The following is a 25,050-nucleotide window of genomic DNA, read 5'->3' on the forward strand; positions in this document are numbered from 1 at the left end:
CAGCGAATGCGTCAAACATATTATGGATATATCGTAAATGCAAATGTGTATATAATTCATAAGCGTTACACACCATTTAACTAAAAATATTTCTGGCAGCATACGGCAAGAAATTACCCTGTGCCAGATTTACTTTGATATTATGTATAGCATGAATAAAAATAATCAAATACAGACTATCCAAATTATTAATACAATTTTATATTAGTGTTCGGTTCTTGTTGAAGCTAATTAGTCATAAATATGAAAAATCCGACGGTCTGATAATGTTCTTCATTATTCATATAGTATATTCTCATGTTGCTGTATGCATATTAATTCATGTATCGAAAATATTACAGGTTATTACATTTTTAATACATTAGTTACATAATGGTTTTTCAATTTAATATAATGCAAAAATTTAATATTAAAAGTCTTTCAGATTTTTAATAAAATTTATAATATTAAAATTTATAACATTTAAGATTTTTTCAAACATTAGATTTATATGCGTTGTGCAATTATATGCGGTTTAAGTTGCTTAAGTGCAAATATACATTGCATACATTATTAAATTGTTCTATATTAAACAGTCTAATTCCACGTGTGACCACATTTGTGGTTAAATTTATGTATCTGATTAAAATCGATATCGTACAGATAATTGTAATGTTAAACGGCCTACAGATTTAGTGGTAAAATCAGCCAGCTTGCGGCTTTGTTCAAGAATCAAGAGCGCTTACAAGCGCTATGTTGCATCAAAGCAAAGTCGAGCAATCAAACCGCAAGCGGTTCTCCACTTTCCGCATTTAACTCTGGAAATTAGTTAATTGTCCGAGAGTTGTATTTTGTATTTACCATTAGCAGTAACAAGAGAAAAATTCTCTTTCTCGCAACAGAAAGAAAGGAATTTTTCTTTAAAAAAAAACCCCCCTAGCGCGGAAAATATGTTACACTAAAATGTGTAAATATTTTATGAAAACACTTCAATTTTTTATTTCATGTTCTAAGCATTTCGTATATCACAATGCTTTATAAAAATCTTGCATTATAATCTCTATATATTTTTGAAAAAAAATTTAAATTAAAGTCTATATAATCTTAATGTTTCTTTTGCTTATACTTTTCTGTTACTTCTGTTTGTACCCGTTATACTTCTCACACGTCGGTCGTAACGAGCGGAAGTAGAAAGTCTGGAAGAATCACCCAGCGCATTTAAGACAGAACGCAATTATAGTAACTGGGTTACGTACGTGTAACACGCCAAGAAAGAACATTCGGCAAGCACCTCAGGCATCGTGTTTGTAGTTGCTGCTACAGTTAAATGGTTTTTACACGTTGTCTTCATTGAACGTAACAAAATGGAGAACGATGATGCGCTTTTTTTTGCCCGGAAACTCTTCGCGTTCACTGTTTTAATATCACCAGAAAGAAAATTTCACTCACTGTCTAGATCCGCGAGGATCGCTTCGCTGGCAACATCCAAACTTCTCGTGAGGCACTTTCGCAGCTGTGATGTGGTGTCCGCGTGGTAATCCTTTAAATCCTGCAATGCCGTCTCTACTGTCAAGGGGAGCTTCTCGATCCCGACCGCCACCGCCTCGTTGCATATTATCATTGTCACCATGCAAGACCTGAAAGCCATCAAAGATTATGAATAACGTAGTGAGTGCTTGCTTTAGGTAAAAGGTTTCTCAACGTCGTAGTATGACGAATAGCTGCCTACTTAAAAAACCTCTCTCTTCCAACTTCATTTATTCTCGCTTCATATTGCTATTAATATTATAGCTATTCAAAGGCAAAAGTATATTAAGAAATAATTAACGTTTTAACATACTTGTGGGCATGCCTACACAAGCTATTCTGTAAATATAAACCTCTATCTTGTTATTAAAAATTATTAAAAGTAAGACAAAGTAATTTATGTGATTTATACCATAAGAGCGTCAGGTGATAAAACTTCTGTCTTAGTTTTAAAAACTTCTTTTTTAATCACGTAAATTTTGTCATTCGCGATGAATACTCACGAAGTATAATCAAGAAGAACAGAAGTATCAAGGAACACGGGTAGGGTTGGAAGTGAGGGTAATAAGTTTTCGGAGCGTCGTCTAAGAACGTGGAATCGTCATAGATCCTACCCGAGTATGAGGACGAGAACGGTGAGGAGAAATGTAAGAACACCGGGATGCCGAGGGGGTTTATAATCCTCTCTGATTGGGCGACAGGCGAGCCAAAGTTCCATGCCGGGTATTATGCAGGCCAGTACGCAGCACACGCCTACTAAGCCCAGAAAAGCTGCTTCCACGTGCAGAGACTGTAAAAGTAAGACGAATACTTCTGAGAAACTTAACAGTAGCATTCGCGCGACATTAGATCGCGAAAATTATCGCGTACGTTGCAAGAAATTCTCTTTTCAGAACACAACGCTCGGAAGATATATCGAGAGTTCCGTTGCAAGGGTTCTAATGAACCCTGCGCTTTCTCTAATGATCCACTTCGTCGTTCGCCGGTAGTTAAATATTTCTGATTTCTCAGCTTGATTTCGCCTTACCTCCGAGATCAATTTAGTGGTGCTTATGCGATTTTCCACGGCGTCCGCTAGGAGATCTGTAAAACGAGGGAGAGAAATTATAATCTTCTCTATCGCTAATTGGAAGGAAAGCTTATAATAGTCCGATAGTATATCAAGATATCTATTAAGCTTAAATTACTTGCTGGTCCGACAGACTATTGAATGATCGAACAAACACGTTGAAAATCAATTCGTTGGTAATATGTTGCAATATTTGAAAAATTGATTAAAAAAAAAAGCTCTGCTCCTCCTCTGCCATCAGTGATGCGCAACCTGCGGTCCGCGGTTGCACGATCCTGGGCTGCAGCCCGTAGGTTGCATATCACATAATGCGTATATAGTGTATCGTAAATGTATATGTCAAAAAAGAGACATTACGCGGCTCGCAAGATTTTGCAGATCTCTGAAAATAGCCGTTTAAAATAATAGTTTAAAGAAGGGTGCGTATCACTGCTCTCTACGCGATCCAGTGCACGTGATTATCGATTTCCTTTCACAAAATGCCATGTTCCATATAAATAAAAAATATCTCCTAATTGCAATATTCGCGGTCATTTATAAAACTTAATCAGTTATAAAATTGAAAGTTATAAACGTTCAGGCATTTGAGCGAAGAGACGTTTGAACGAACAGGCAATCAAATGCATGAATCATGTTTCGCGGCGTACATGTTTTACATGTGCAAAATGCGGCTCTCCCGACTTTTTTTTCCTAGTTGAAACAGCTTGCGTGTGAATTATCGATACAGCTAGACACCTCGTGAAACGCTGACCAATCAATCCCAAAACTGAATTTGTCGTGACGTATGCATTTTAAAAACTTACGAGCTTATTGAAAAGAGATTTCGCGAAGACCATCTACGATTGCCATAAAGTCTTACCGGTCGGTACGTCGTAAGGTTGTACGAAGGACAGAAAGCCTCGGAGAAATTCAAAGGCAAACCATCCCTTATCGAGATGCAAACTCGTCATCTTGTAACGCTCTTCTGCGGTAAATTTCGGGAACTTTAGGTTCGGTTTCTCATCCCAGTCCCTGGGTAAGGTCAACGTCCTCGGACGCGGCGACACGTCCGAGTTGTTCTTCGTATCGTCAGCAAGCACGTTCGCCGCCATCGTGTCCATCTCGCCCTCCTGTGCCTCGTTTGGGGAACGAAGAATGAGAAAGCCGTCGGTGGTGGAGCAATTGTTACTGCTCGGGGTCGAATCAGTTGAGACCGACTCTTGAAGCGTGTACGCCCTCGAGGTTGCGACGAGCAAAAGGAATACTGCAAGTTTTGGAGAAGCGGAAGATCTTACACGATGTTGTCGCCTTGCTGCTCGCGCGTGAATCGAAAGGACAATAAAAATCTATTGAGCTTTAACAATTAATGGACTGTGGAAATTCTTTCAATATGTAGTATCAAAACTTTACAAAAGAATCTACGCTATTATCTCTCTAGACGTTTCCGCGAACTCGAGCTCCTATGCGCGTTTTTCTTTATTAATATTTTTCCACGATATGTACTTTAAATTGAATTACGTTGCGCTTCAAGGATTGCGTTTAAGTGGCAGTGAAATTGAAATTCCAATTAATGTCCGTTCGCCGCTTTACGTTTCGTTTGAATTTTAAATAAGAGTAACGTTACGACGATATTTAACCAGAATCGTCACATCAAAAAGGATAAGAAACGTGCTGCTTTTATCATTACTTAATTACGACGTTAAAACTGGCTACGTTCAAAGAATTTTGTCTAACATGGTTGGCTGTAAAATCTGTAGGGATTTTTTTCATTTTAATTCCCGACAAATTAAATTTTTCTTTGTCGTATTCTAAAACTCGACAAATTCATCACCGGGTGTGGTATTCAAAATTAAATGTTCAAACGTTATAACTAAAGATTACACAGCGGAGAACTTTGAATCCTTGTGAAACATCACAATCTCTGTCGGCACAAGGCTCAAAATAGAATACCGCTTCTTCTATTTGCGCTCCCTCGTGTCGAATCTTCCTGAGAATAATAATTTCGGAGCGTTTTAGTGAAGAGCGTCGCGGCACGATATCTTCACGAAAATGAGACCCGCATTTTGCACGATGTGAAAGCAAGACATAAAATGCTCGTGCCTTGGATTACAATCATTTTCCACTCGAGCATCACCGTTTTCCGACGTTTTCTTCCATGCGATAATCGGCACTGACAACGGTTAGCCTTCATTGAATCGCAGCTGCAGGTGGACTGTCATTTTCAGCATTTGTAGAGGCTTCTCCGTGAAACCCCGCAAGTATAGTGATGATGTCGAGCCTTATGGAGAAAGACAATAAGTTAGATTGGGGATTGACCAAGCAAGAAAAACGGTGTCACACAATATAGAATCCAGGAAAAAAAGCAATTGGAGCATGTAAAATAAAAAATAGTATAAATATAAGAATAATTTTAAAATAAATAAATTATTAATAAACCACAGAGTATATAAATTGTAAGCTGAAAGAAATGGTTTGTTATACATATATTGTGCAAATTGTTTCAGCATTTATGCATCGAAAAATGTTTTGCAGTATTTGAGTTTCCACTAAATTAGACGCGTAATCACTGACTCGGGCAGCAGCACTTTCACAATAAATAAACTCCAAGTACTTTAGGTAACAAATGAAAATTTTCGCTTAGCTTTCGCTTTTGTATAACATCGATCATATGATCTTAATTTTCTCGGATACGAATCTACGTTATTTTATTTCGTTATATAGTGTTATTTATAGAGATATTAATGTTTTATTAGTCTGTATGGATTTATTTTTATGCAATATGTAGTTTACAGCAATATTAATGCACTGCTGGTCACGAATTTATTTCATTCCCGATCAAAAACAGTTCTGCTCGAAAACAGCCTGGCTCGGAAAATTGCAGTTCTGTCGAACGAAAAGTTAGTAAAATATATCGATAAAGTTTTTACTCTCGCAATTTGTTACAAAAGTTATCTAATGGGATAAATTAATTTGTCATTTTTCAATTTAGAAATTAAAATCCACAAAGTGTCAGAAAATATTTTTTGATATGCACGTTTGTCAAATGATTTTTCATTAATCTTATTATTTATATTTATAATTAGATTTATTAAAATATTTATTAATTGCAAATTAAGAAAATAAAATAAATAAATAATTTACGCAAGCTTTACCTCGTAATCTCGACGTCCTCACTCGTTACACATGTGTAAAGGCGAAGGGACAAATACTGGCTTATAGTTTAAGCCCGATAATCCTTTGATGTCGTCGATAATCCTTTGAAGAACAGGAATCAGGCGAATATAATGTGTTGTTTTGTTGTTTGTTTCTTGTAACAAAATCGTCGAGTTAAAGCAAAAATGCAATTCTGAATTAAATGGCGGTAAATGGCGACAAAACTTAAATTAAAATTTCTTATCAAGCACAAACTCATCGCAATTCATTGAATCTGACTACCGACAGATATTATATCCGTGGAATATTCTCATAGAATAACTTAGAAAGTATTCCGAGAGTATGTCGAAGAATGTACTAACGGCTGGAATTTTAACCGACGTCTGTCCACTTTGTGCCTTATTAAATAGCACAGTGAGGTTCATAGGAGACTTTATTGTATGTGATATGCATACATATATGTCTAGGAAAAGAGATTACAAGAATCACTTAAAAATTATTTAAGCAATAAAAAATACATTTTTATTAATTCTCGGTATGTCAAACGTTAATTCTTCGAATCCCATCTAAAAACTTTAGGCATACTCTGACTTCAATTTACTCACTTATTGTAAAAGTTTATTAAACGCACACCTGCATACAGAATGCATATAGGATAAAGTAAGAAATGTTAATTCAGTAGACAATGTTCTAATATTATAAGATGTAAAGTTCTACGTAGATCTACGATCACAAAATCCTCAGCTCCATGGATTTTGATTCATTTACAATTTTCCTTTCTCAGCCGAACGCAGTAGTGTTCACAACTAGATTGCAAATTATAACTTAGAAATAAGTTATTATAAAATTCTAACGAATATATGATAGACGCATAATATTCAGTCAGATATGTTAAGATCGAAGGTAACGTGACTAACACGACGTTAATGCTCTTTGGAGTATCACATTTGCATGTGCGTCGCGTGTACTTCTATTTAAAATTTTCTCTCTCGCGACGTCTAACTCACCGAGTAATTTGATCCCTCTTCCTCGCTTCTGATAAATCTCGTTTTTGCGCGGTTGGTCTTATATATACGAACGGCGAAAGGAATTCGAACCTGCCTACAGTTACTTTTAGTACGTACAGAAGCAGGATTGGGTTAGCTTTTTGGTAACAGCGGTGCCTAACACGGCTAAATCTTCGCGCGGACAAAGTACGAGATTACTTTCGTCGATGGTGAATGACTGGGTACTTGGCGCAAGACCTCTTCCATCAGTGAATGGGCTCTTTCACTCTTACGCGAGGGTGTATACCCGAGTCCCTTAATTGCCTGCACCGCAATTCCCGTTCTACTTCTCAATGCAATTTTCCCCCAAAACACAGCTAATTGCATGATACGGCTAAGAGTAAATACTTACCCGTCTGTGGTACACTATACCGTGACTGAATTCAACCAGAGGATATTTTGTAAACCAACTAAGTTAATAAAGACGACAAGATCTTTTGTGCACATTAGCTTTTGTCTATGATCCTCCAGGGAGTGATTTTGAATTCTATACAATTTACCACGCGCTCTCTGTAAATTATTATTATTATTATGTGTAATGAGTATAACATTTTAAATACTTGCCGGCATAAGTACGTTCCGGTTTTATGTTCGTACATATCCTACCGTAAACGACGTTGCTTCGTTGTGATAACGGTTAATTTTCATCTTTTTTTTTGAGGATATATAGCAACTTTTATGTGAAACACAACTTTTACCGTACGCAAAGAGCGATATATTAAGAGAAATTTAAAACGGCTCATGTTATTGCATGCAAAGTGGTCAGAAATGTATTATAGTGTCTGATAAGTAGATAACCGGAGCGATTATTAATGAGTGTTGCTGCATGTCATTGTGGTACGTACGCGACCTGCAACTTCGTAGAATTATTATCAAGTATCAGCTGTTACATGATTTACGCTACTTTCATAAGTTGTTGCCTACAGTCATGTAATCTTAAATGAAAATGTGATGAGAAATGTTGGCAACTTTCCGAGATATTCGAAGAAACACGAATTCACAGACATCAAAGGAAAGTAACGATGATATGAGTTAATTAATTGATTACGTCAGAAGCGTGAAGGAAAGCTGCGCGGTCTAAACTAAGCTCCCATCTAAATTATTACTGCAATTTCGAACTTACCTCTGAGTAATTTCGAGTATGCATAAATTAAAGTCTGCGCCTCATTATTTTTCAGGATGAAAAACGGATGAAAACGTACATGGCGCGTAATTCACCTTTAGCATTCCGCGTATTTCTGTTCATTTAACTTTCGTACACCTGTTCGGAACAACGAGCTATTTATTGCCCGCGCGAAGCGAAAAAATTTAACCTGCCGAAAACAGGATCCTCGAGTCCTTATTTAACATTCTCGTGTGTGTCCCATTATTTTATATTGCGTAATTAAATATTCAAGTTTCATTTGTGCTGCCTTAAATTATTTCCTCATAGAAGTCCTCATTTGTATGAAACGCGTATTAAAAAAATGCACTAGGATTTAAAAAATGTCGCAGTTTTAAATACGTATTCGTTGGAAAAAAGCACACACTCTGAGAAATTATATTACTTCAATCAGACATATGTTACATATGTTTCATAAATTATGTAGTTAGTACTCATTAGTATTCATCAAGATACGTAAAATTACCTCATTAGACGGGTTCATTAACGAGCTTCGTACAGATCGTCGTAAGATACCGGAAACATGTTTCGTTTTATTTTCCTTTTCTTGAGTGGTGCACGACTGTCTGTTAAATAATGAGATTTTCAACAAGTTTATTTTCCAACAAAAATTCACCATTCCTAGCCTACTCTCGTCGCTGTCATTATTGTCACCGAAAGTCGTCGTCGAAAGTGTGCCGCGATCTCTGATGCGTGCGATTGTCGATCAACCGAATCAACGAGGATACATCGGATGGTGTTCGCGAACGAGCGCGTGGGTGGATAGATTTTGGCACGGCGAGAGGGTGTCGGTGCAGTTAGGAGATCGGGAGACCAGGGTTGCATCCACATTCACTATCCCTCTTTCTCTCTCTCTCTCTCTCTCTCTCTCTCTCTTTCTCTCTGTCTCTATTTCTCCCGTTCTCTCCCTTCTCTGTTCACCCTTTCCTGTCTCGTACTCTCTCTTTCTCTCTCGCCCAGCGCGACTACTGTCGGGAGCACCCAGGCGGGCAGTCAGTGCGTCGTCAGCCTCCGCGTCGTCGCGACGCTCCTCTCACTCTCTCTCGTTTCCCTCGGCTCTCTCGGTGGCGTCCGCAGCATCGCGACGCTACGACGCGCTCCGTCGACTATCCTATCCTCGGGAGAGACGCCGCCGTTAATTTTCCTACGATATATACATCGGCGATTCGGACTTGGCCGTCGATAACAATAGGCGATATAAAAAAAACAAGTATCTTTTCTTTATACATCGCCACTTTGAAAGTGTTTTCGTTCGAGCTACATACAAGAGAAAAAGAGGTGCTGATAGTTACGTTGATTGTAAAACAGACAAATCTAAGTTTAATTTTTTTCTTCTGAGAGAATTTTTTAAAACAAATTATTATATTTTATGCATATTTGTAAGATAAAATATATTGTAATTAAAATAAATTTATTTTACGCGTAAAATAACTATAAGTTTCGAAAAAAGAATTTATATCTTTCTTTAATAAAACATTCATTGAGACGAATATTCGCGAAAGATCGAAGAAACTGTGCAATCGCGAGTTCGCTTCTTCGCTACTTTTCATTGCATATTTTATATTGAAAAGAGTACACAATCCGCAATTTATTACTCTCGCATGAAAAACTTTTTGCCTCGAATAAAAGGAGAAGAAAGAAAAATTGAGTGACGATGGTACATGCATTTCCTACAGAGAAGTTATTAAAAGAACGGCAAGGGCGCCTTCTTGTGTCAACGGGTGCAAAGGGAAGCCAAATCATGAAGTTTTTGCCAGACGTGATCCATCTTGGTGTCTCGATCAAGTGATCTATCGGATCTCACCGCGGAACATACCATCCACTCAAGATTTCTCACCTACGAAAGTCACGCACGAGCGTTTTTCTTCTCTGCCTTTCGGAGCGTCGCGTACTTACTCAAGCCTTATCGACACTCGTGGATTTACTACTGCCGAGTACGTATCTAATTGCAGCAATTGAAGTAGAATCTTATTTCGTATGCCGTTTGAAATAGGGTGTAGTACAGAGCAGAGCAGAGCAATACAGGCAATACGTTTGCGTTAGCTTTAGAGAAACAACATTTCTATTCCACAATTAAGGGATGCATTTTCTGTTACAAATCTTAAGAACAAAATTGTGTTTGTAATACAGTTTTACAAAGCGTATAATTTTCTATATATGATTGTTATTATACGTAAATGTATTTAACGTATAAGTGTAGTAAATTTATTTACTACATTGTTAACTATATTTAAATGTTTAAAGAAATGCACAGCATTTAATATTAAATTAATGTTATAATTAAATTGCGATAAAATATCGACTTATTTAATAAAAAAATCTTAATTTTTCGTAAAAATTTAATTTCTATGATTTGTATTACATATATCCGATTATTCTTGTCCAAAATAGTCATTGTACGTCTTTTTATTTAATTATATCAATGTTATTGGCGTCTGCAGCTTGCACTTAAGATATTACATTACAAACATTACGTTCGTGTTAAGCTGAAAAGAACTACAGAAGCCAGAACATCCTATCCATGTCTTTTTATGACACGGATTAATGGAATATAAAACTGTGTGTCTTATATGAAAAAAAGAAAATTTAAGATATAATATAATATAATGTTAACATTGTATTTTAAGTTTTTTATATAATGATAACGTTCTATTTCACATAATTGCTAGATAATCCTTCTCTCATGGTACACATACCCCTACATAAATCATATAATCATGTTTCATTTATATTTAAAATAACAAGTTGCATAAAACAAACATTGATTTTACATCGCGCGGAAGTTCTACATCTATACTATTATTATTCTATCCAAAGAGTTACGTAGTTCGGAGATTGATACAAACTATACAAAACAAGACACCATAGCTTGGATACTGTGCGATACGCTTGTGGTAGATCCCTGGTTAAAGTAGTTTGATCGTGTTGTTAGTCACAGTTCTCTGACCAAGTTTTCAAAACTTTCTCGGCAAGCATCTTTACTATTAAACGATTCTTTAAATGTGAGATGCGTAAATTTTATAGAAGATAAAATCGCAAAAGCTTCTTTATTTGTTATTATTAGTAACTTTTCTTTGGCGATTATAATTTTTATTTAACCGTTTAGATAACCGTTTTTTATTTTCGACAATAAAACAATAAAACAATAATTTAAAGAGTTAACGAAAATAAATAAAGCTATACCATAATATTTTCTGTTTTATCCTCTTTCATAATAATAAATTTATCACGTGAAACGCAGATTGTATATGAAAATCTATTGAAATATTCTCCGATTGTAACTTTTAATTCAATTTTTCGATCCCGTGAATCTTTTTAAGTGATCTCGACTGAAACAAGTCTCTGTTTTAATGCAAAGTTATTGCATTGTGGGATTCTCTGATCTTCAGGAGAATTTTATATCATCCTGTACATCATTTCTGCGTAAATTGAATGAAAGCACAAGTATGCATCTGTAAATGATGTAAATGTAATTTCTAATAAGTCTATCTTTATGAAATATAAATAAGGAAATGTTTTTCTTAAAGCGATTGATAATTTGTGGTATAAATTATCAATGTAAATCAGAAGTAACTTGTATTTTTTAAAGAAATCGACGAACTTGCTTGATGATTTCTCACCAATTACAATGGGAAAGGAATTCCTTTCTTTCTTCGTGACAAATTCAATACATGCAAATGGCTGCATTCATCGGAGAGCTGCGCTTCAATTTGTACTTGTAAACGCTTCACCTTAATAGTTTTCCAGCGACGTCATCGCTGATAGCTGATCGCTTTAAATTGATCGCGGGCACCTCGCGTGATATCCGTTTCAGCGAGCCATGATGGAATTTATTACACTTTTCCGCTACCCTCGACGAAAGTGGCTTGTCGACAATATTAAGTATAATTTGAACGCGATATCAAGAAGTGGTGTAAAAATATCATCACCTTTATTATTTTTCTGCCACCATATATTATCAATTTCTCTATATTATCACTTTCTCTCTGTCTTTCTCTCTCTTATAAAAGTACCGTCGTCCACGTATACGGTCATTCACAGATCTCCGTTATTGCATCACAGAAGGTATCTCGCGACATAAGCCCGTTATGATACATCTCCTCTCTTTCGCTCCCCTCCGAGCGTTTTAATTAATAATTTTACCGTAAAATGTTCTCATCGTCTCACCCTGTTTCTCGGTAAAAGTTGGAGTCAGCCCCATTTTACGAGGTGCAAAACCTGTTTGAGTGAAACGCTTCCACTTCTACTTCTTAGAAAATAGACTGCCAAGAATGTCTCATCGGGATTCGATAGAACTGCTTTTTAACGGCATATATCTAATAAAATTAAAAATACTGTATAGAAAGAATCCGTAAGGTTTGGCATTAATAAGATTAGAAATTATTCAATTTTTGCTTCCCGAATATTAGTCCATTTATAATATTTATACAATTCCTCATATAATTTTTACAATTCCTCACCGAATTTTTTAGTTCAATTCAAATATCGAAAAATTTTTGTAGAATTTACGTAATAAAACTACAAAAGAATAAAGTGATAGTATTATATAGGTACAATTAGATAGATAGGAGGTATACAATTGCGTGTTGGTGACACATGTGGCAGAATATTCCGAGCTGGTATTTCACCGATAATTTTTACGGCTGGAATCGGTGAACTGCGTTTAAATGGATTATCGCGGGGTTTTTATGAATTCATTGCGCGTGTGTGCCCAGCGATAGATAGATAATATAAATTGGCTATGGTTATTAATCGCGACACGTAACAGTGAGCACTTAACGTAGACATTTAAGATAACAATACTGTCAAGTAAAATCATATTATTCACTATTATTACGACTGAACATTTGCTTCTGGATATCTTTCTTGTTTTCTGTAAGAATACAAAAATACACTTAAACCTTCTGTATCTACAGACGTAGAACTTTTTAAAAGAATATAATAAGTTTTTTTACTTAAAAAAGTTATTTTTAATTGTTTCAATACAAATATCAAAATTTGTCTCGTGTTCTTTAAAATTTTATTAAAATATTACATGTTTGCAAATTTTTGTTCAGATTATTTATAAAAATGCATATTAATTTTGTAAACATAATTTTCTACAAGAATATAACTTTGAGCTGCACGTATACACATTATGGATGATTATATGTATTTCTCGGTAAGTCTGCTACTGACAAGACGACTGACATCGGAATTAAACTTCAGTTTGATACAGTTTGCAATATCTTGTGGTTCTGCAACTACATCGTGATTTGAGATATCGACATTTAGAATATTTCAAATTTCATCTAGAATCTTGAGTAATTGCATTTATTAATTATTATATGAAATTTCACTTCTTCACACAGTATTTTGCCACGGGTATGGAATTATAAAAAAAAACATCGCGTTATTTCGCTCTGCGATCATTTAATAACCAAGTTGTCATATTTGGACGTTATATCAAATTATCATATTTATTTTAGTGCAATCTAAAGTTGGCAATTACAGCAAAGAAAGAGCAAATTGCGCATGACTCGCATATTTTAATGTTATATACATGTGTCGAAGGAGAAAATAGTATAAAGTACAAAGTAGAAAATTATGTGGTTTGAGGACATTCATGCAATATAACTAAATAACATCCTGAATGTATATATCCTGAAATTCCATAATTTGTAAATGCAAATCATTTTACGATTGACATTTGTACAAAATGATGTGGAATCGTAATTTTATTTTTTAACGAGTAAAAATGGGAATTAATTATTAATTTTAATCATCCGCTGAAATGGTTCTTCGACATGTTTATTCATTGAGGTAATAAAACCATCACTTAAAATAATGTTCATATAAATTAAACTAATAAATTAGAATTCATTAACGAATAATTGTAAATAATGATATTTGTTTAATTAGATATGAATAGATACAAATTATTACATCATGAGAAATAATTAAATAAATACCACAAATATGCATTCCTCGCGAATATCAATCATAATTATTTCATTTGTGTACCAACAGAAGAGGAATAAATGAGTTATGTTTCAATGATTTATCACTAAATCATAATTTTGCTTTTGTTGTGGGCATAAAATTCGTTTTTTAAGTTGAAAACGATGATCACAAACGCAGAGTTTGTAACAAAACTCCCACTTTACGTGCTATTTCACTCCGCCACTATTTCGTTTATTTGCAATTGAAACCTTGCTCAACCTTTCGGTTAGTGGATTCAAATATAAAATTGTTGTTACAGCGCTACAGTTTTATTTCCAATTTCCTGTGTGTACACGAATAGAATATCCGGTATAAATCCACTTCCGTGATAAGTTTTGCATAGTTTTACAAGAGAATATTCATAAATTTCGTATGCATTGCATACAATGGAGAACATTTTCCTCATGAAGCAAAAAAATTATACTGCGTACACGGAGTATCTTGTTACATGCAATTTTAGTGTAATAACACACAATAGCAATCTATTTACAAGCAAGTATTTTACGTTAGTAACTCTGCTGTTTGTTTCGTTGCTATTAACGGCAGTCTTAAAAAAGCGTTTCTCGGAAAAGTTAAAACTAAATTTAGCAGGAAGATTGTCTGTACTTTATCAGGTTGAAGATTAAAACTCCCTTTTTCCATTGGCTCCTTCGTTTCCCGACTAACGATTTCTTCTTCGTTCTCTCTACGTTTTAATATGCATGGTCGTTATCACCAAGAACAATTTTACACTTTAAGATTCCACATTAGCTACGATAAGCTTTAAGTAAAATAAGATTTTACTTAATAGAGTACAATTCCAAGATCGTGACAATTAATTGTTTAAAAAATTTGTACTTTTATTAAAATGTATAAATTACATATTTATACATAATTATTAAATTAGTCGCTTTTTTATTTTATTTCACATAAGATCTCAAAAATATACAAAATTGTTCATGGCAATAACAATTATTAAATATTTATTTTACCTTTATTTTTTATGCTTTTACAAGCAATTATAAGAATTTCAAAATATTGTAAACACATTTTTACTATAAAAAAAGGGGCGAGGGGGAGAAGAAGAAGAAGAAAAGAAAAAAGTAAATAAATTATAGCTTTTAATTAAAATCTCGTTTTGTCTTACTCTCTCAGGCTTCACATTTATTTGCGTCTCTATTGATTAAATTGGTTGTGGCTATTAATCATGTTCCTAATACAATCTGTTATAAGTCATACATTAATTTCCTATTCATACACTATATTATTTATATTCTGCGTTCTATAATGATAAATCGCACATTATACATTATTGATTATTAATACGATATACCGACAGATTGCTACAAATAATATGATATATTCATATTGTATATTTCGTGAAACTGCGACAACGGGTGGTTTTTTTGTTACATTGAAAAATCATTACATTCATATGACATATTTCACCAATTCATTTATTGTAAAACTGATTTGCTTTACACGGATAGAATACTAAATGCTGTCGGCCAGAGTAGAAAGCACACAGAATTATAAATACCATTACATATATATGCCTATACATATACATATAATGCGATTGTACTGTGAATGATATATCGTATCATTGTGTAAAAAAAATATTATTTAGACACAAAATTTTTACTGTAAATTTTCCATTTTTATTTATCTGCGTTTTCATTGTCAATCTTTTTATCACCCTCAAGTTGATGGAAGTTAAGAATATATGAAAAGAACTGACATGATTCCTATAGCATGAAGAGATAAAAAACATGATCTTGTCCTCGTCATGTTAGAGTTTCACGATCGGGTGTTAAAATGCCTTCCTAACAGTTCAAAGAACATTCTCGGTATTCTACAGTTTTACGAGCTTTTCCTCTGTCATCGCGTTAGAAAGATCGTGTCGATGAAAGAAGAATTTCTTCGGCTTTTCCTGACAAAAACTACTAAATTTGACAAATTGCGTTTCTAACTTTATCAATATCTTAAAAATTCTGTGTGTTACCGTGTAGATTAACAGAAGTATGTTTCAATGTAAAATCACCACTGGAATTGAAGCGTGATTTGCAAGCATTTTATCGCATAAAATGCCGATTTGCAAATGTCTCGTTAATCAAATGGACATTCGCTTTTGTAATTGAAATCGCACGTAGTTGTCGCGCCAGACAGTCAAAGACAGATACGTTATTCAAAATTCACGCTTAGAGGAAGCTGCGCACGTTTGACTTTCACTGAATCAACAGGTATAGGCTTATTACTATTTAGTCTGTATAAATTTAGAATATAAGAATTTTTAGACACTAAAATATCTTGGATGTTCAATGAAAAAGCGATATATGACGCCAACGTTCGCGCATTTAAAGATTAACGCGATTTTACACTGCTCGATTAAATACACATCCTTTAACAATTCATATTAAACAAATATCAAGAACTAATTTAATAATGTTTACTTTTTATCTCCGTTCTGAGTTAATTATTATTTAAATTATGGAATAATTTCAATTATTTATTTAATTGCTTGAAAAAAGTTTTTGTAGAAGTGAGGAAATACGTAAATGAAAAGAGAAAGATTTTGAATATCGCAGAAATATTTGAATATCGACAGTATTTGTAATAAATGAAAATCAAGATTGATTCAGGAAATCATTGGTCGCAAAGTTTGGTAATCACCGAGCTGGAAATGGCGAACAGAACGAGCGAGAAAATCATCTCGCTTCGAGCGCAATCGCATACGCGGCTCACAGGGAACGCGTGCTCACCCTCGTTCTTTCATCCGCGGACTTTTTCGAGCGAAAATCTCTACGAAAGTTTTAACATGCTCGACAACCTTGTTTCCGGCTGGAAAAAAAACTTTCGTACGCATTAATTTCTGCCAGGCTTATTTATGTCCTTGGTTCTTCCTGCGTTACGATGGCATAACGGAAGTCGCGATGGAAAGAAACGCGGCGAATGGCGCGAGCTCCCCTTTGAATCCTTAACGAGAAGTCAAAACGAGAGGACGAAGAAACATCATTGCGACAAATTACAGGACACAAATGATAATCATGACATAATATTCGTTTCAATTAAAACTTCGCCTTTGTTCCATTAAGACAAAAGCGGAAATAATAATTATGGAAGCTATTATTAATGTCTGATTAATAAGTCCGTTAAACAAGTCTTTGTTACGCGATTGCGTAATTTCGGCACTGATCGTTTCGGTAAAGTTAATGAGATCGATAGTAATTCTATATTCTCAAATTTTGGAAATCGAAAAAAATAAAAATTTATATTTTTTGTATTTTTTAACAGAATTTTTCTGTAAGTAAAATATATCCTTATTTGTACTTAATGATAATAAAGTTTATGCAGCATTACAATTAACAAATAAACGATCGCAATAAGTTCTAATTTAAAAGTAACCAAATTTTACATCACCCGTAACTTAGCTAGAACAAACAATTGCATTCGCAGTTGAAAAGTGTAATTTTAACGCGCGCATACGCTCAAACACGCGCGAAAGGGCAAATCTATTTGAAATTGCGTTTATTTGGAAATGGAAATAATGTCGTGGTCGCTGCATCGCACTGCGATATGCGATGCAATAGTTTACATAAATTTAAATCGTATTTTCGGACGGTATTCTGAGTAAGATTCAGAGACTTCTGTCATGTTTGCGTGCTTATTTGCGTTCTAAATGAAATGCTGAAATATCGTCACTTTTAATCAATGTTATATGTTTTTACCGCGTTGCGCGACGTTACGTAGGCGATACATGCGCGAGAGCATATTCGCAATAAATATTTCGTAGAAGAGATCCGGCGAATATTTCATTTGTCAATGCGCACAACAAATACCGCAGACAAATGGTAAACATAAAGAAAAGCAACAATTTGCATAATTAATTTACTACGCTAATTGACTGACTTCATAGAAAATGTGCTGTGGCATAATGTAAATAAATGCGTTTCGTAATTAATTTCTTCATTCCTACAAATTTAGGTACCCGATACAAATGCCGCACATAAATGTAATTACCTGCAGCATGCATATTTTCACAATATGAATTAATCACGTAATGCGTGACAACAATGGCAACAACGATGTGTTCATGTTGCAATTACCGTCATGTTGGATATTGTGTATTGAATATCATTATTTTATTTTTCTAATACGAAACACTGGTAGCGTTATATATTCTCTGTTTGTGGATTATTGTATTTCATTCTATTGTTAAGTAATACGGAATAGCAAATAACTTTTAAACTATAGAGTGTTAGTCCGATTGCCCATTTACTCGTTTGTCCGTCCATTCGTCTGCAAAATTTCACCAAAACGGCTTAATTTTTTCAAACTTTGATTTCGCCAATAGATATCAAAAGACTTTATTGTCCACCGCGAGATACCAAAATATTGTACGAATCAAATCGGTTGACTCTAATAGGCTCAAAGCTCAAAATCGATAAAATATCTTTTAACATATTTTATTGAAAAATTTTAAGAAGTTTTTTTATTAATGCAAAAATAAATTAAGTGTTATTTCTTCATAATAAAAATAAAAAATAAAAGAAAAATTGTGATTTACAGAAGTTCCGCGTAGAGAATTATGTCTGTTTATCCAAAACTTGATGTCCCGTAATGCGTTATGGCGACGGCGTCAGCTCACGATTCATTCCGCTGCCGTCTGTCCCTGTTCAAATAGCTGAAGTTACTTGCGCGAACACATACGACAATGCGTGAACACGAGCGTGGAGAACGGTCCCATTATTTATCGGCGGAACTTGCCCGAATACGACACCTTTGGGAAAGTCCGATCGAATCGCTGCGTTCCTCCTCTCCCTTTGAGTTTCTATTTTCCTGCCAAGATGAAAGATGTCCGCCGTGGCGTAAATTTTACACGCCAACGGTACGACAGCTTAGATATATATTCTGGTAATCTCACTGAATTGTGATGTATCGTAAGTTATACGGTTTGCTTGCGCATAAAAATATCACGCAGCACGAAGATATATAATTCAGAAGATAGCGGTTTAAAGAGAGATATCTGCCGCAACATGTCCATGCGTGTTACATCTGAATCCGAGTCTAGTTATGCAGCTTACTCTAACATTAAATATTCCATCATAAACATTGAATATTCTCCAATTTTTTTTTATGGCTCTCTCCCTTACGTCGTATAAAAATGTACTCTACGAAGTTTCTGCGAAAGTCATCGTGCATTGGCAATATTTTAGAAGGATATGGAGAAAGGCCGGACGAAGTTTTACGCTTTTTACGGCGCATCGCTTAAAGTTTCGTACCCGCGCAAACTGCCGAATTCATTCTTTTATATCCTTTACGACATTGCAGGCATCCTCCAGTCATACCGTCAGACTTTGCTCGTTATCGCAGCTAGAGCGTCAATCTCTTCACCCCGCGTGTACATCCCTTTCCGATCGTAACCGTGCGGCTATATAGCCACCAAATTGCTGAAACAACAGCCACCGGATACACGAAAGAGACGGTTTCTGTTAGGAGCTGATTACCCGGGGACGTAACTCGGTACCTATGTGATAGGATAATAAACTGGGACGTTGATTTTATTTCTCGCAGGTGTTCACAGAGTGCCACGATCCGTTTTCTATCTGAAGTTGATCCTCAGTAAAACATCATTATGTCAATTCAGTTAGTGCTTCCACGGCACGGATCAAGTTTGTTCGAAAGTTATATGTATAAGTAGAGCTATAACAATATATTGTCGGATAGTACCTCCTTATTCTTCGAGTACTAGCCGTTTTTTTTTTCAAGATATATCTACGAAGAAAGAGAGGAACCAAAAGAAAGGGAATAAGAAATCCATAGTTTGCAGGCAAATGTATACGATGTTATATAAAATCACTGTAAAACATATAACAAGTTCAATAGCGACGTCCGACGCAATAATCAATAAATTCTTAAAGTTATCGGTTCATAAACAAAACGCAATATTATATTTCCTTGTATATTTCCTATTGATATTATTTCGTAGAATAAGAATTTGCTTATTACCCAATGTAAAATCGCACAAATACCTTTTTATCAGTTTAGAATGGAAATCTCATAATGTTAACACAATCAGCTCTTTTCCATACACAACGATGAGTAAAGAAGTGGTTACCGCTGCGGTTTGAACTTGTATGTCTGACTAAAGCCAAGCTTTACTACTTCCGCTGTCAGTGCAGCATGAAAGCATTATAAAAACTGTTATCTTATTTTTCTCTCCGCTTATTTTTCTCTCCTTTATCTGTTTACCTGTGCAATTCTGTTAACTCAACATCATAATATATATATATATATATATATATATATATATATATATGTATATATACATATATATGCTTGCTACTTAAAGATAATAAAAGTGATGCAAAATTGCGTTGAAGATACGCAAGACGAAAACGTTTTGCTGAGTAATACGATATATAAAGAAATGCTAGAACAATCTCTGTGAGATGATTAATTTAACGTTTAAATAACTATACTTTAACTTGTTATTTAATACCAATTTTAATATTTTAATATGAAAAAGAGATGAGGGAGGACTAATTGCTGTTACTGATCTTTTTCGACGTAATCGCGCACGTATATTCAACGATCGTTGAACAGTTTCATTCCTCCAATTACGAAGAGCAGTTTGCGCACTCCACTTTAATCATTATAAATTCCCATTGCCATTTGCTCTCGCACGTCGGAATTCTCGTCATTGCAATTGACACGCATTCTCAATCATTTACCCTATATTTTGCTGACGCTCCGAACATACGAAAATCGATTATGTACTCCATACATATATGTATTCGATATGCATAATTGGCACTCCCCAGGCACCTCCTGCTAAATTGATGCTGATATTTGACACATGTAATCCCTAACTCTCACACAGCCATTCCATTTACAACGTCGACCGAAGATTACCTGGTAAGACGAGAAGTACAACGTAAAATAATTATTTACCGGTATTCTGGACGTATATTTCAATATGATATATTATATTAGAATATTTACGTAAGATACTTACACATTCATAATCCCGTTCGTAAATAATTCTCCTAAATTATCCATGTAACGAAACGTTTTGCGCTTAATTTAATGTAACTTTGCTTAATTTATTAAACGTACTATTTCAATATCATATTGACCCCATTATTCATTCCTGATTTATGTTCGATTCCAGAAACCCAGATACGCTTTACAGAGATAAATACGCGAGAATATGGCGCGCCGATGTGCGAGTTACGTGTTCGTCCAACATAATCTGCAAAAACTAACTTTGTAAGCTGCGAGCTTAATACGTCATATAAATAATATGTACAAATATGTACACCTCTCTCTTGTCGCAACGTGAAAGAGAGAGAATAGCAAAATCTACGTAGCGACTAAAAAGACATTCAGCCGGTGGCACCATCATTTATCGTTAACACTTCGTTAACGCGTGGACCAATCCGTTTACGCGCTTTTAAGCCATCAACCGATGCATTACGGGGCCCGGCAAAGCGCGCGAGCACTCAAGAAAAGCAGATTGGATGTTCGTAAAATTTATGACGCTGACTCGACGCAAACGGCATAACCGTTTTCCACCAGGCTATCGGCGTGATCCCACGCGCGTGGCTCTTCAACCTTTTCACGGATATGACGATTCGCGCGTACGTCTCATTCGCGGAAGCATCTGTTTCACACACAGGATATCCTGCAAATACGCGAGAAATGTGAAACTTATCTTCCATTTTTATTCCCGCGATCCGTCCCAGCAATGTCTCCCGCGCGCGTCCTATTTTAACACTTATCGTCCTGAATAACCAAACCGCGTCCGTTTGTTAGCAACCCCGCTTTTCATTTGTAAATCGCGACGTTTTTTCTCCACAATACCAACGGATAACGACCATCTCGAGCACTGACGTGTACTTTTCGACGACATTTTTCCCTCCCTCCTTTCTCCCGATTTGAATGAAAAGCATAACGCGAAAATCTATGCCGTATATAAACGTGACAATGTCGCATGGAATACGAACGTGCATATGAGAAATAAAATTTTATGATACATTCGCACTTCCAAAAAAAATTACGTAGTAATAAGAATAAAAGAGATTTGATTTGTAAAATAAAAACGCAAGTATTTTTTAATTTTAGTAGAATATAAAATAGTACAAAATTTGTTAATTTCTTTTCTATAGTTATATTTACGAAATAATTGTTAACAAAGATTTTATTATTTAAATGATTTGTTTTATTTTATATACAAAACCTAAATCTATATGATTTTGATATAAGGAATTAACTCTACTCAAATTGTGATTATATTGGATTTTTATTTCAGGTTTAAAGTGTAATGCTGTGGGAATAAATAATAATCTTTCTCTTGCCGTTTAACAAGAAATAATCTTTATAAAATATTGATTATTAAACATTAACACGGTATCAGCCTGTAATGGACAATATTCATAATAATACGACAGTTTTTTTTTAGATATAACTTGCAGCAAAAATTTTAAAATTCTGATATGCAGATTATATTCAGTCTGTAATCCGTTCACTGTTCGATTAGTTTTTTTCATGAATTGAACCAGCTATTGAAAAGTATATAGAATTGCCAGCTTCATTTATCATTATGTATGTAAGGCGATATATTTGCTTGCGTTATTGAGATATGAAATTTATCCGTACAAAAAATTGTTCCTCGTATTCCACAGAAAAACAGTTAGTAAAATACTTTTGCTACATACAACTCATTATATTTTGCAACGTATTACGCTTTAGAGAAAGAACTTCGATTTTATTCCCTTGTCGACTGTTTCTGAAACGCAAAGAAAAGTGTACAAAGGCATGCGCCATAGAAATGGCAAGAGAAATGGCGATCTAAACCGTTTCAATTCCGCATCCGATTGAGACTCACTATTTTATCGATTGCAAACTTTTTTCCCCACCGGCAGCTCAAAACCTTTTTTATATGTTACACCACTTTCACGCGGACGAATCCCGGGCATGTGTTTTATGAAAGGACGAGCTCATTCTCGCTCTCGTCTCAGAACTTCGCTCGTTTATCAGTCTGCTCGACCCGTTACTCAGTGAGCTCGTAAATCTCATGATTACAGATCGTTGACCGCGGGGTGACGCAGTTCTGAAAAAAATTTCGCTTACTGTTGCAAGTCCCTCAGCAAAATTGCTGAATGGTTATTTAATCTGACAGCGGGCGCATGTTGTTTCTGCGGTAACACATACTCCATAAACCGTAGAAGTGAAGAGGCTGTTTGCGATACAAGCTATTTCGCATTCACTTTGATGACACACGAAACATTCCATATTTATTTTAAATCCAATTTGTAATTTCTTTTAATTCCAAAAAGAAATAAAAGGTATACATATTTTAAAAATGTATTCTTCAAACGCTATTAATTCCTCAAATAAATTCAATGTGTAAAAAAATTTAACAATTAAAAAATCGCATATTAAAGCATTTGGCATATATTCAGTTATTATAAAGGATAAAGAGAACTGCACAATTAATAGCAAAACAGTTTTTTTACAGAAGAAAAACCATTAATAAATGACTTTACAGGTCATTTTTATTCTCTTTGATATGTTTGTTTCGGTCTATGGTCTTTATCGGCATTATATCGAAAAACATTCTTCGCCCAATTTTAATATAGCGAATAAATAAAAAGCAAACGAACACCGGAGTTTCAGAATTCACAGTTGGCTACTGTCTACACTTGTATATGTTATCTGTGAAAGTACGAAAACGCCAGCCTCGGTTCTATTACGCATACGGTTTCCAGAATGTGCGGTTTAACTGCACAGTAGCTGAAATTTTTCGCTCGCCTCTGGTCCCTTCTATTTTCCGGAGTAGGAAACAATTGGAAGACCGCTTCTTCTGTTCTTTTCTCCAACAAAAACATAATTATATCATATGTATAGTCAGTGCGATTTATTCCTTTTTTAAATTAATAAATTTGTCACATAATTCTTTTATGTAACTTGTAACAATATTTTGTAAAATTTTAATTATTAAACTTAAAAGATATAAGTATTCTTTATTTAAGCAAAGTATAAAATTTACGTAATTTTTTCCTAATTACGTTTATGGAATAATTTTCAACAAAAACTTTTTATGTAAATAAATTGTTTAATTTTGTACAGATATACATGTAATATAATTTTTGTACAAAAATTTTATTCTTTTTACATTGTGATTATTTTGGATTTTTATTTAACATTTAAAATATAATATTGTAGCATGAGAGAAAATAAATAATTTTTTTCGACATTTTAATAAATATCATTTATAAAAAATGGTATTTATAAATATCATTTATAAAAAACAATATTTATAAATTAATGGTTATTGGAGTATAAATATTAACTTAACCGCAACAAAACTGAACGAAATTTGTAGTAGCGTGACAGGTTTTTTAAAATATAATTCTCACAGCAAAAATTTTAAAATTTTGATGTGCCAATTATATTCGGCCTATAATCCGTTCATTGTTCGATTACTTTTTTTACATAGCACCGTCGTATCGTGAAATTTATTTACTGTTCGACTATAGACTATCGCGTATTGAAATGTCGCTTCTCTAGAAAAATTGATTTCAAAATACTTTCGATACACAATGCTCTAACCAGATTTTCATTTCACTTTAAAATACGGTGATGTAGTAACCTGAATAAATCCAATGAAAGAAATGTATAAACTATGTGGCCATCAAAGAGTTATTTTAAATAAATATAAAACCAATTACGCCATCTCTTAGTAATTTATGGTTAAACATTTACATTTGAATAAAGCTAGGATATGGAGTTCTCTGCGGTTGAAATATTTACTCGTCTGATGAACAGTTACTCGCGAGACACGAATTATTATATTTGTATAAAAGCGCTCTCATCCGAAAGTTTGTGCTAAAATACTTCGGATCATTTGAACAATGGCTGCAGCTAGAAATATACAACGGTAGATGTGAAAGAAGGAAATTACGTAACGCGCTGTATGAAATAATTGGCGCTGACAAGAGCACAAAGTTGAATTGTAATTGCGTTTATATACGTTAGAAAGTCCCGATTCTTTCCCGTTTACAACAGATATATTTTTACTTACACGTACTTACTGATACAGTAAATATTTCGTTTATTAGCGAAGTATTTTGTCTCTGTAATAAAAGTGGCAGGATATTTTCGAGCGC

General features: G+C 34.5%; 1 protein-coding gene across 3 annotated transcripts in view; it reads right to left on the bottom strand.

Moving 5' to 3' along the window:
• The window catches only part of LOC105833559 (prominin-1-A), a 90,291-nt gene that overhangs the window by 16,319 nt on the left and 48,922 nt on the right, over nucleotides 1-25,050 (bottom strand). For all 3 annotated transcript variants that reach the window (XM_036286528.1, XM_036286520.1, XM_036286518.1), the window contains 6 exons: nucleotides 5,707-5,861; nucleotides 4,655-4,832; nucleotides 3,435-3,818; nucleotides 2,534-2,589; nucleotides 2,121-2,296; nucleotides 1,429-1,616 (listed from right to left, as the gene is read on the bottom strand). In XM_036286528.1, the coding sequence (XP_036142421.1) occupies nucleotides 1,429-1,616; nucleotides 2,121-2,296; nucleotides 2,534-2,589; nucleotides 3,435-3,818; nucleotides 4,655-4,745 (895 nt within the window). In that variant the 5' untranslated portion in view covers nucleotides 4,746-4,832; nucleotides 5,707-5,861. The remainder of the gene's footprint in view (nucleotides 1-1,428; nucleotides 1,617-2,120; nucleotides 2,297-2,533; nucleotides 2,590-3,434; nucleotides 3,819-4,654; nucleotides 4,833-5,706; nucleotides 5,862-25,050) is intronic.

The sequence above is a fragment of the Monomorium pharaonis genome, chromosome 1 (genome assembly GCF_013373865.1).
Source record: "Monomorium pharaonis isolate MP-MQ-018 chromosome 1, ASM1337386v2, whole genome shotgun sequence".
NCBI classification, from domain to species: domain Eukaryota; kingdom Metazoa; phylum Arthropoda; class Insecta; order Hymenoptera; family Formicidae; genus Monomorium; species Monomorium pharaonis.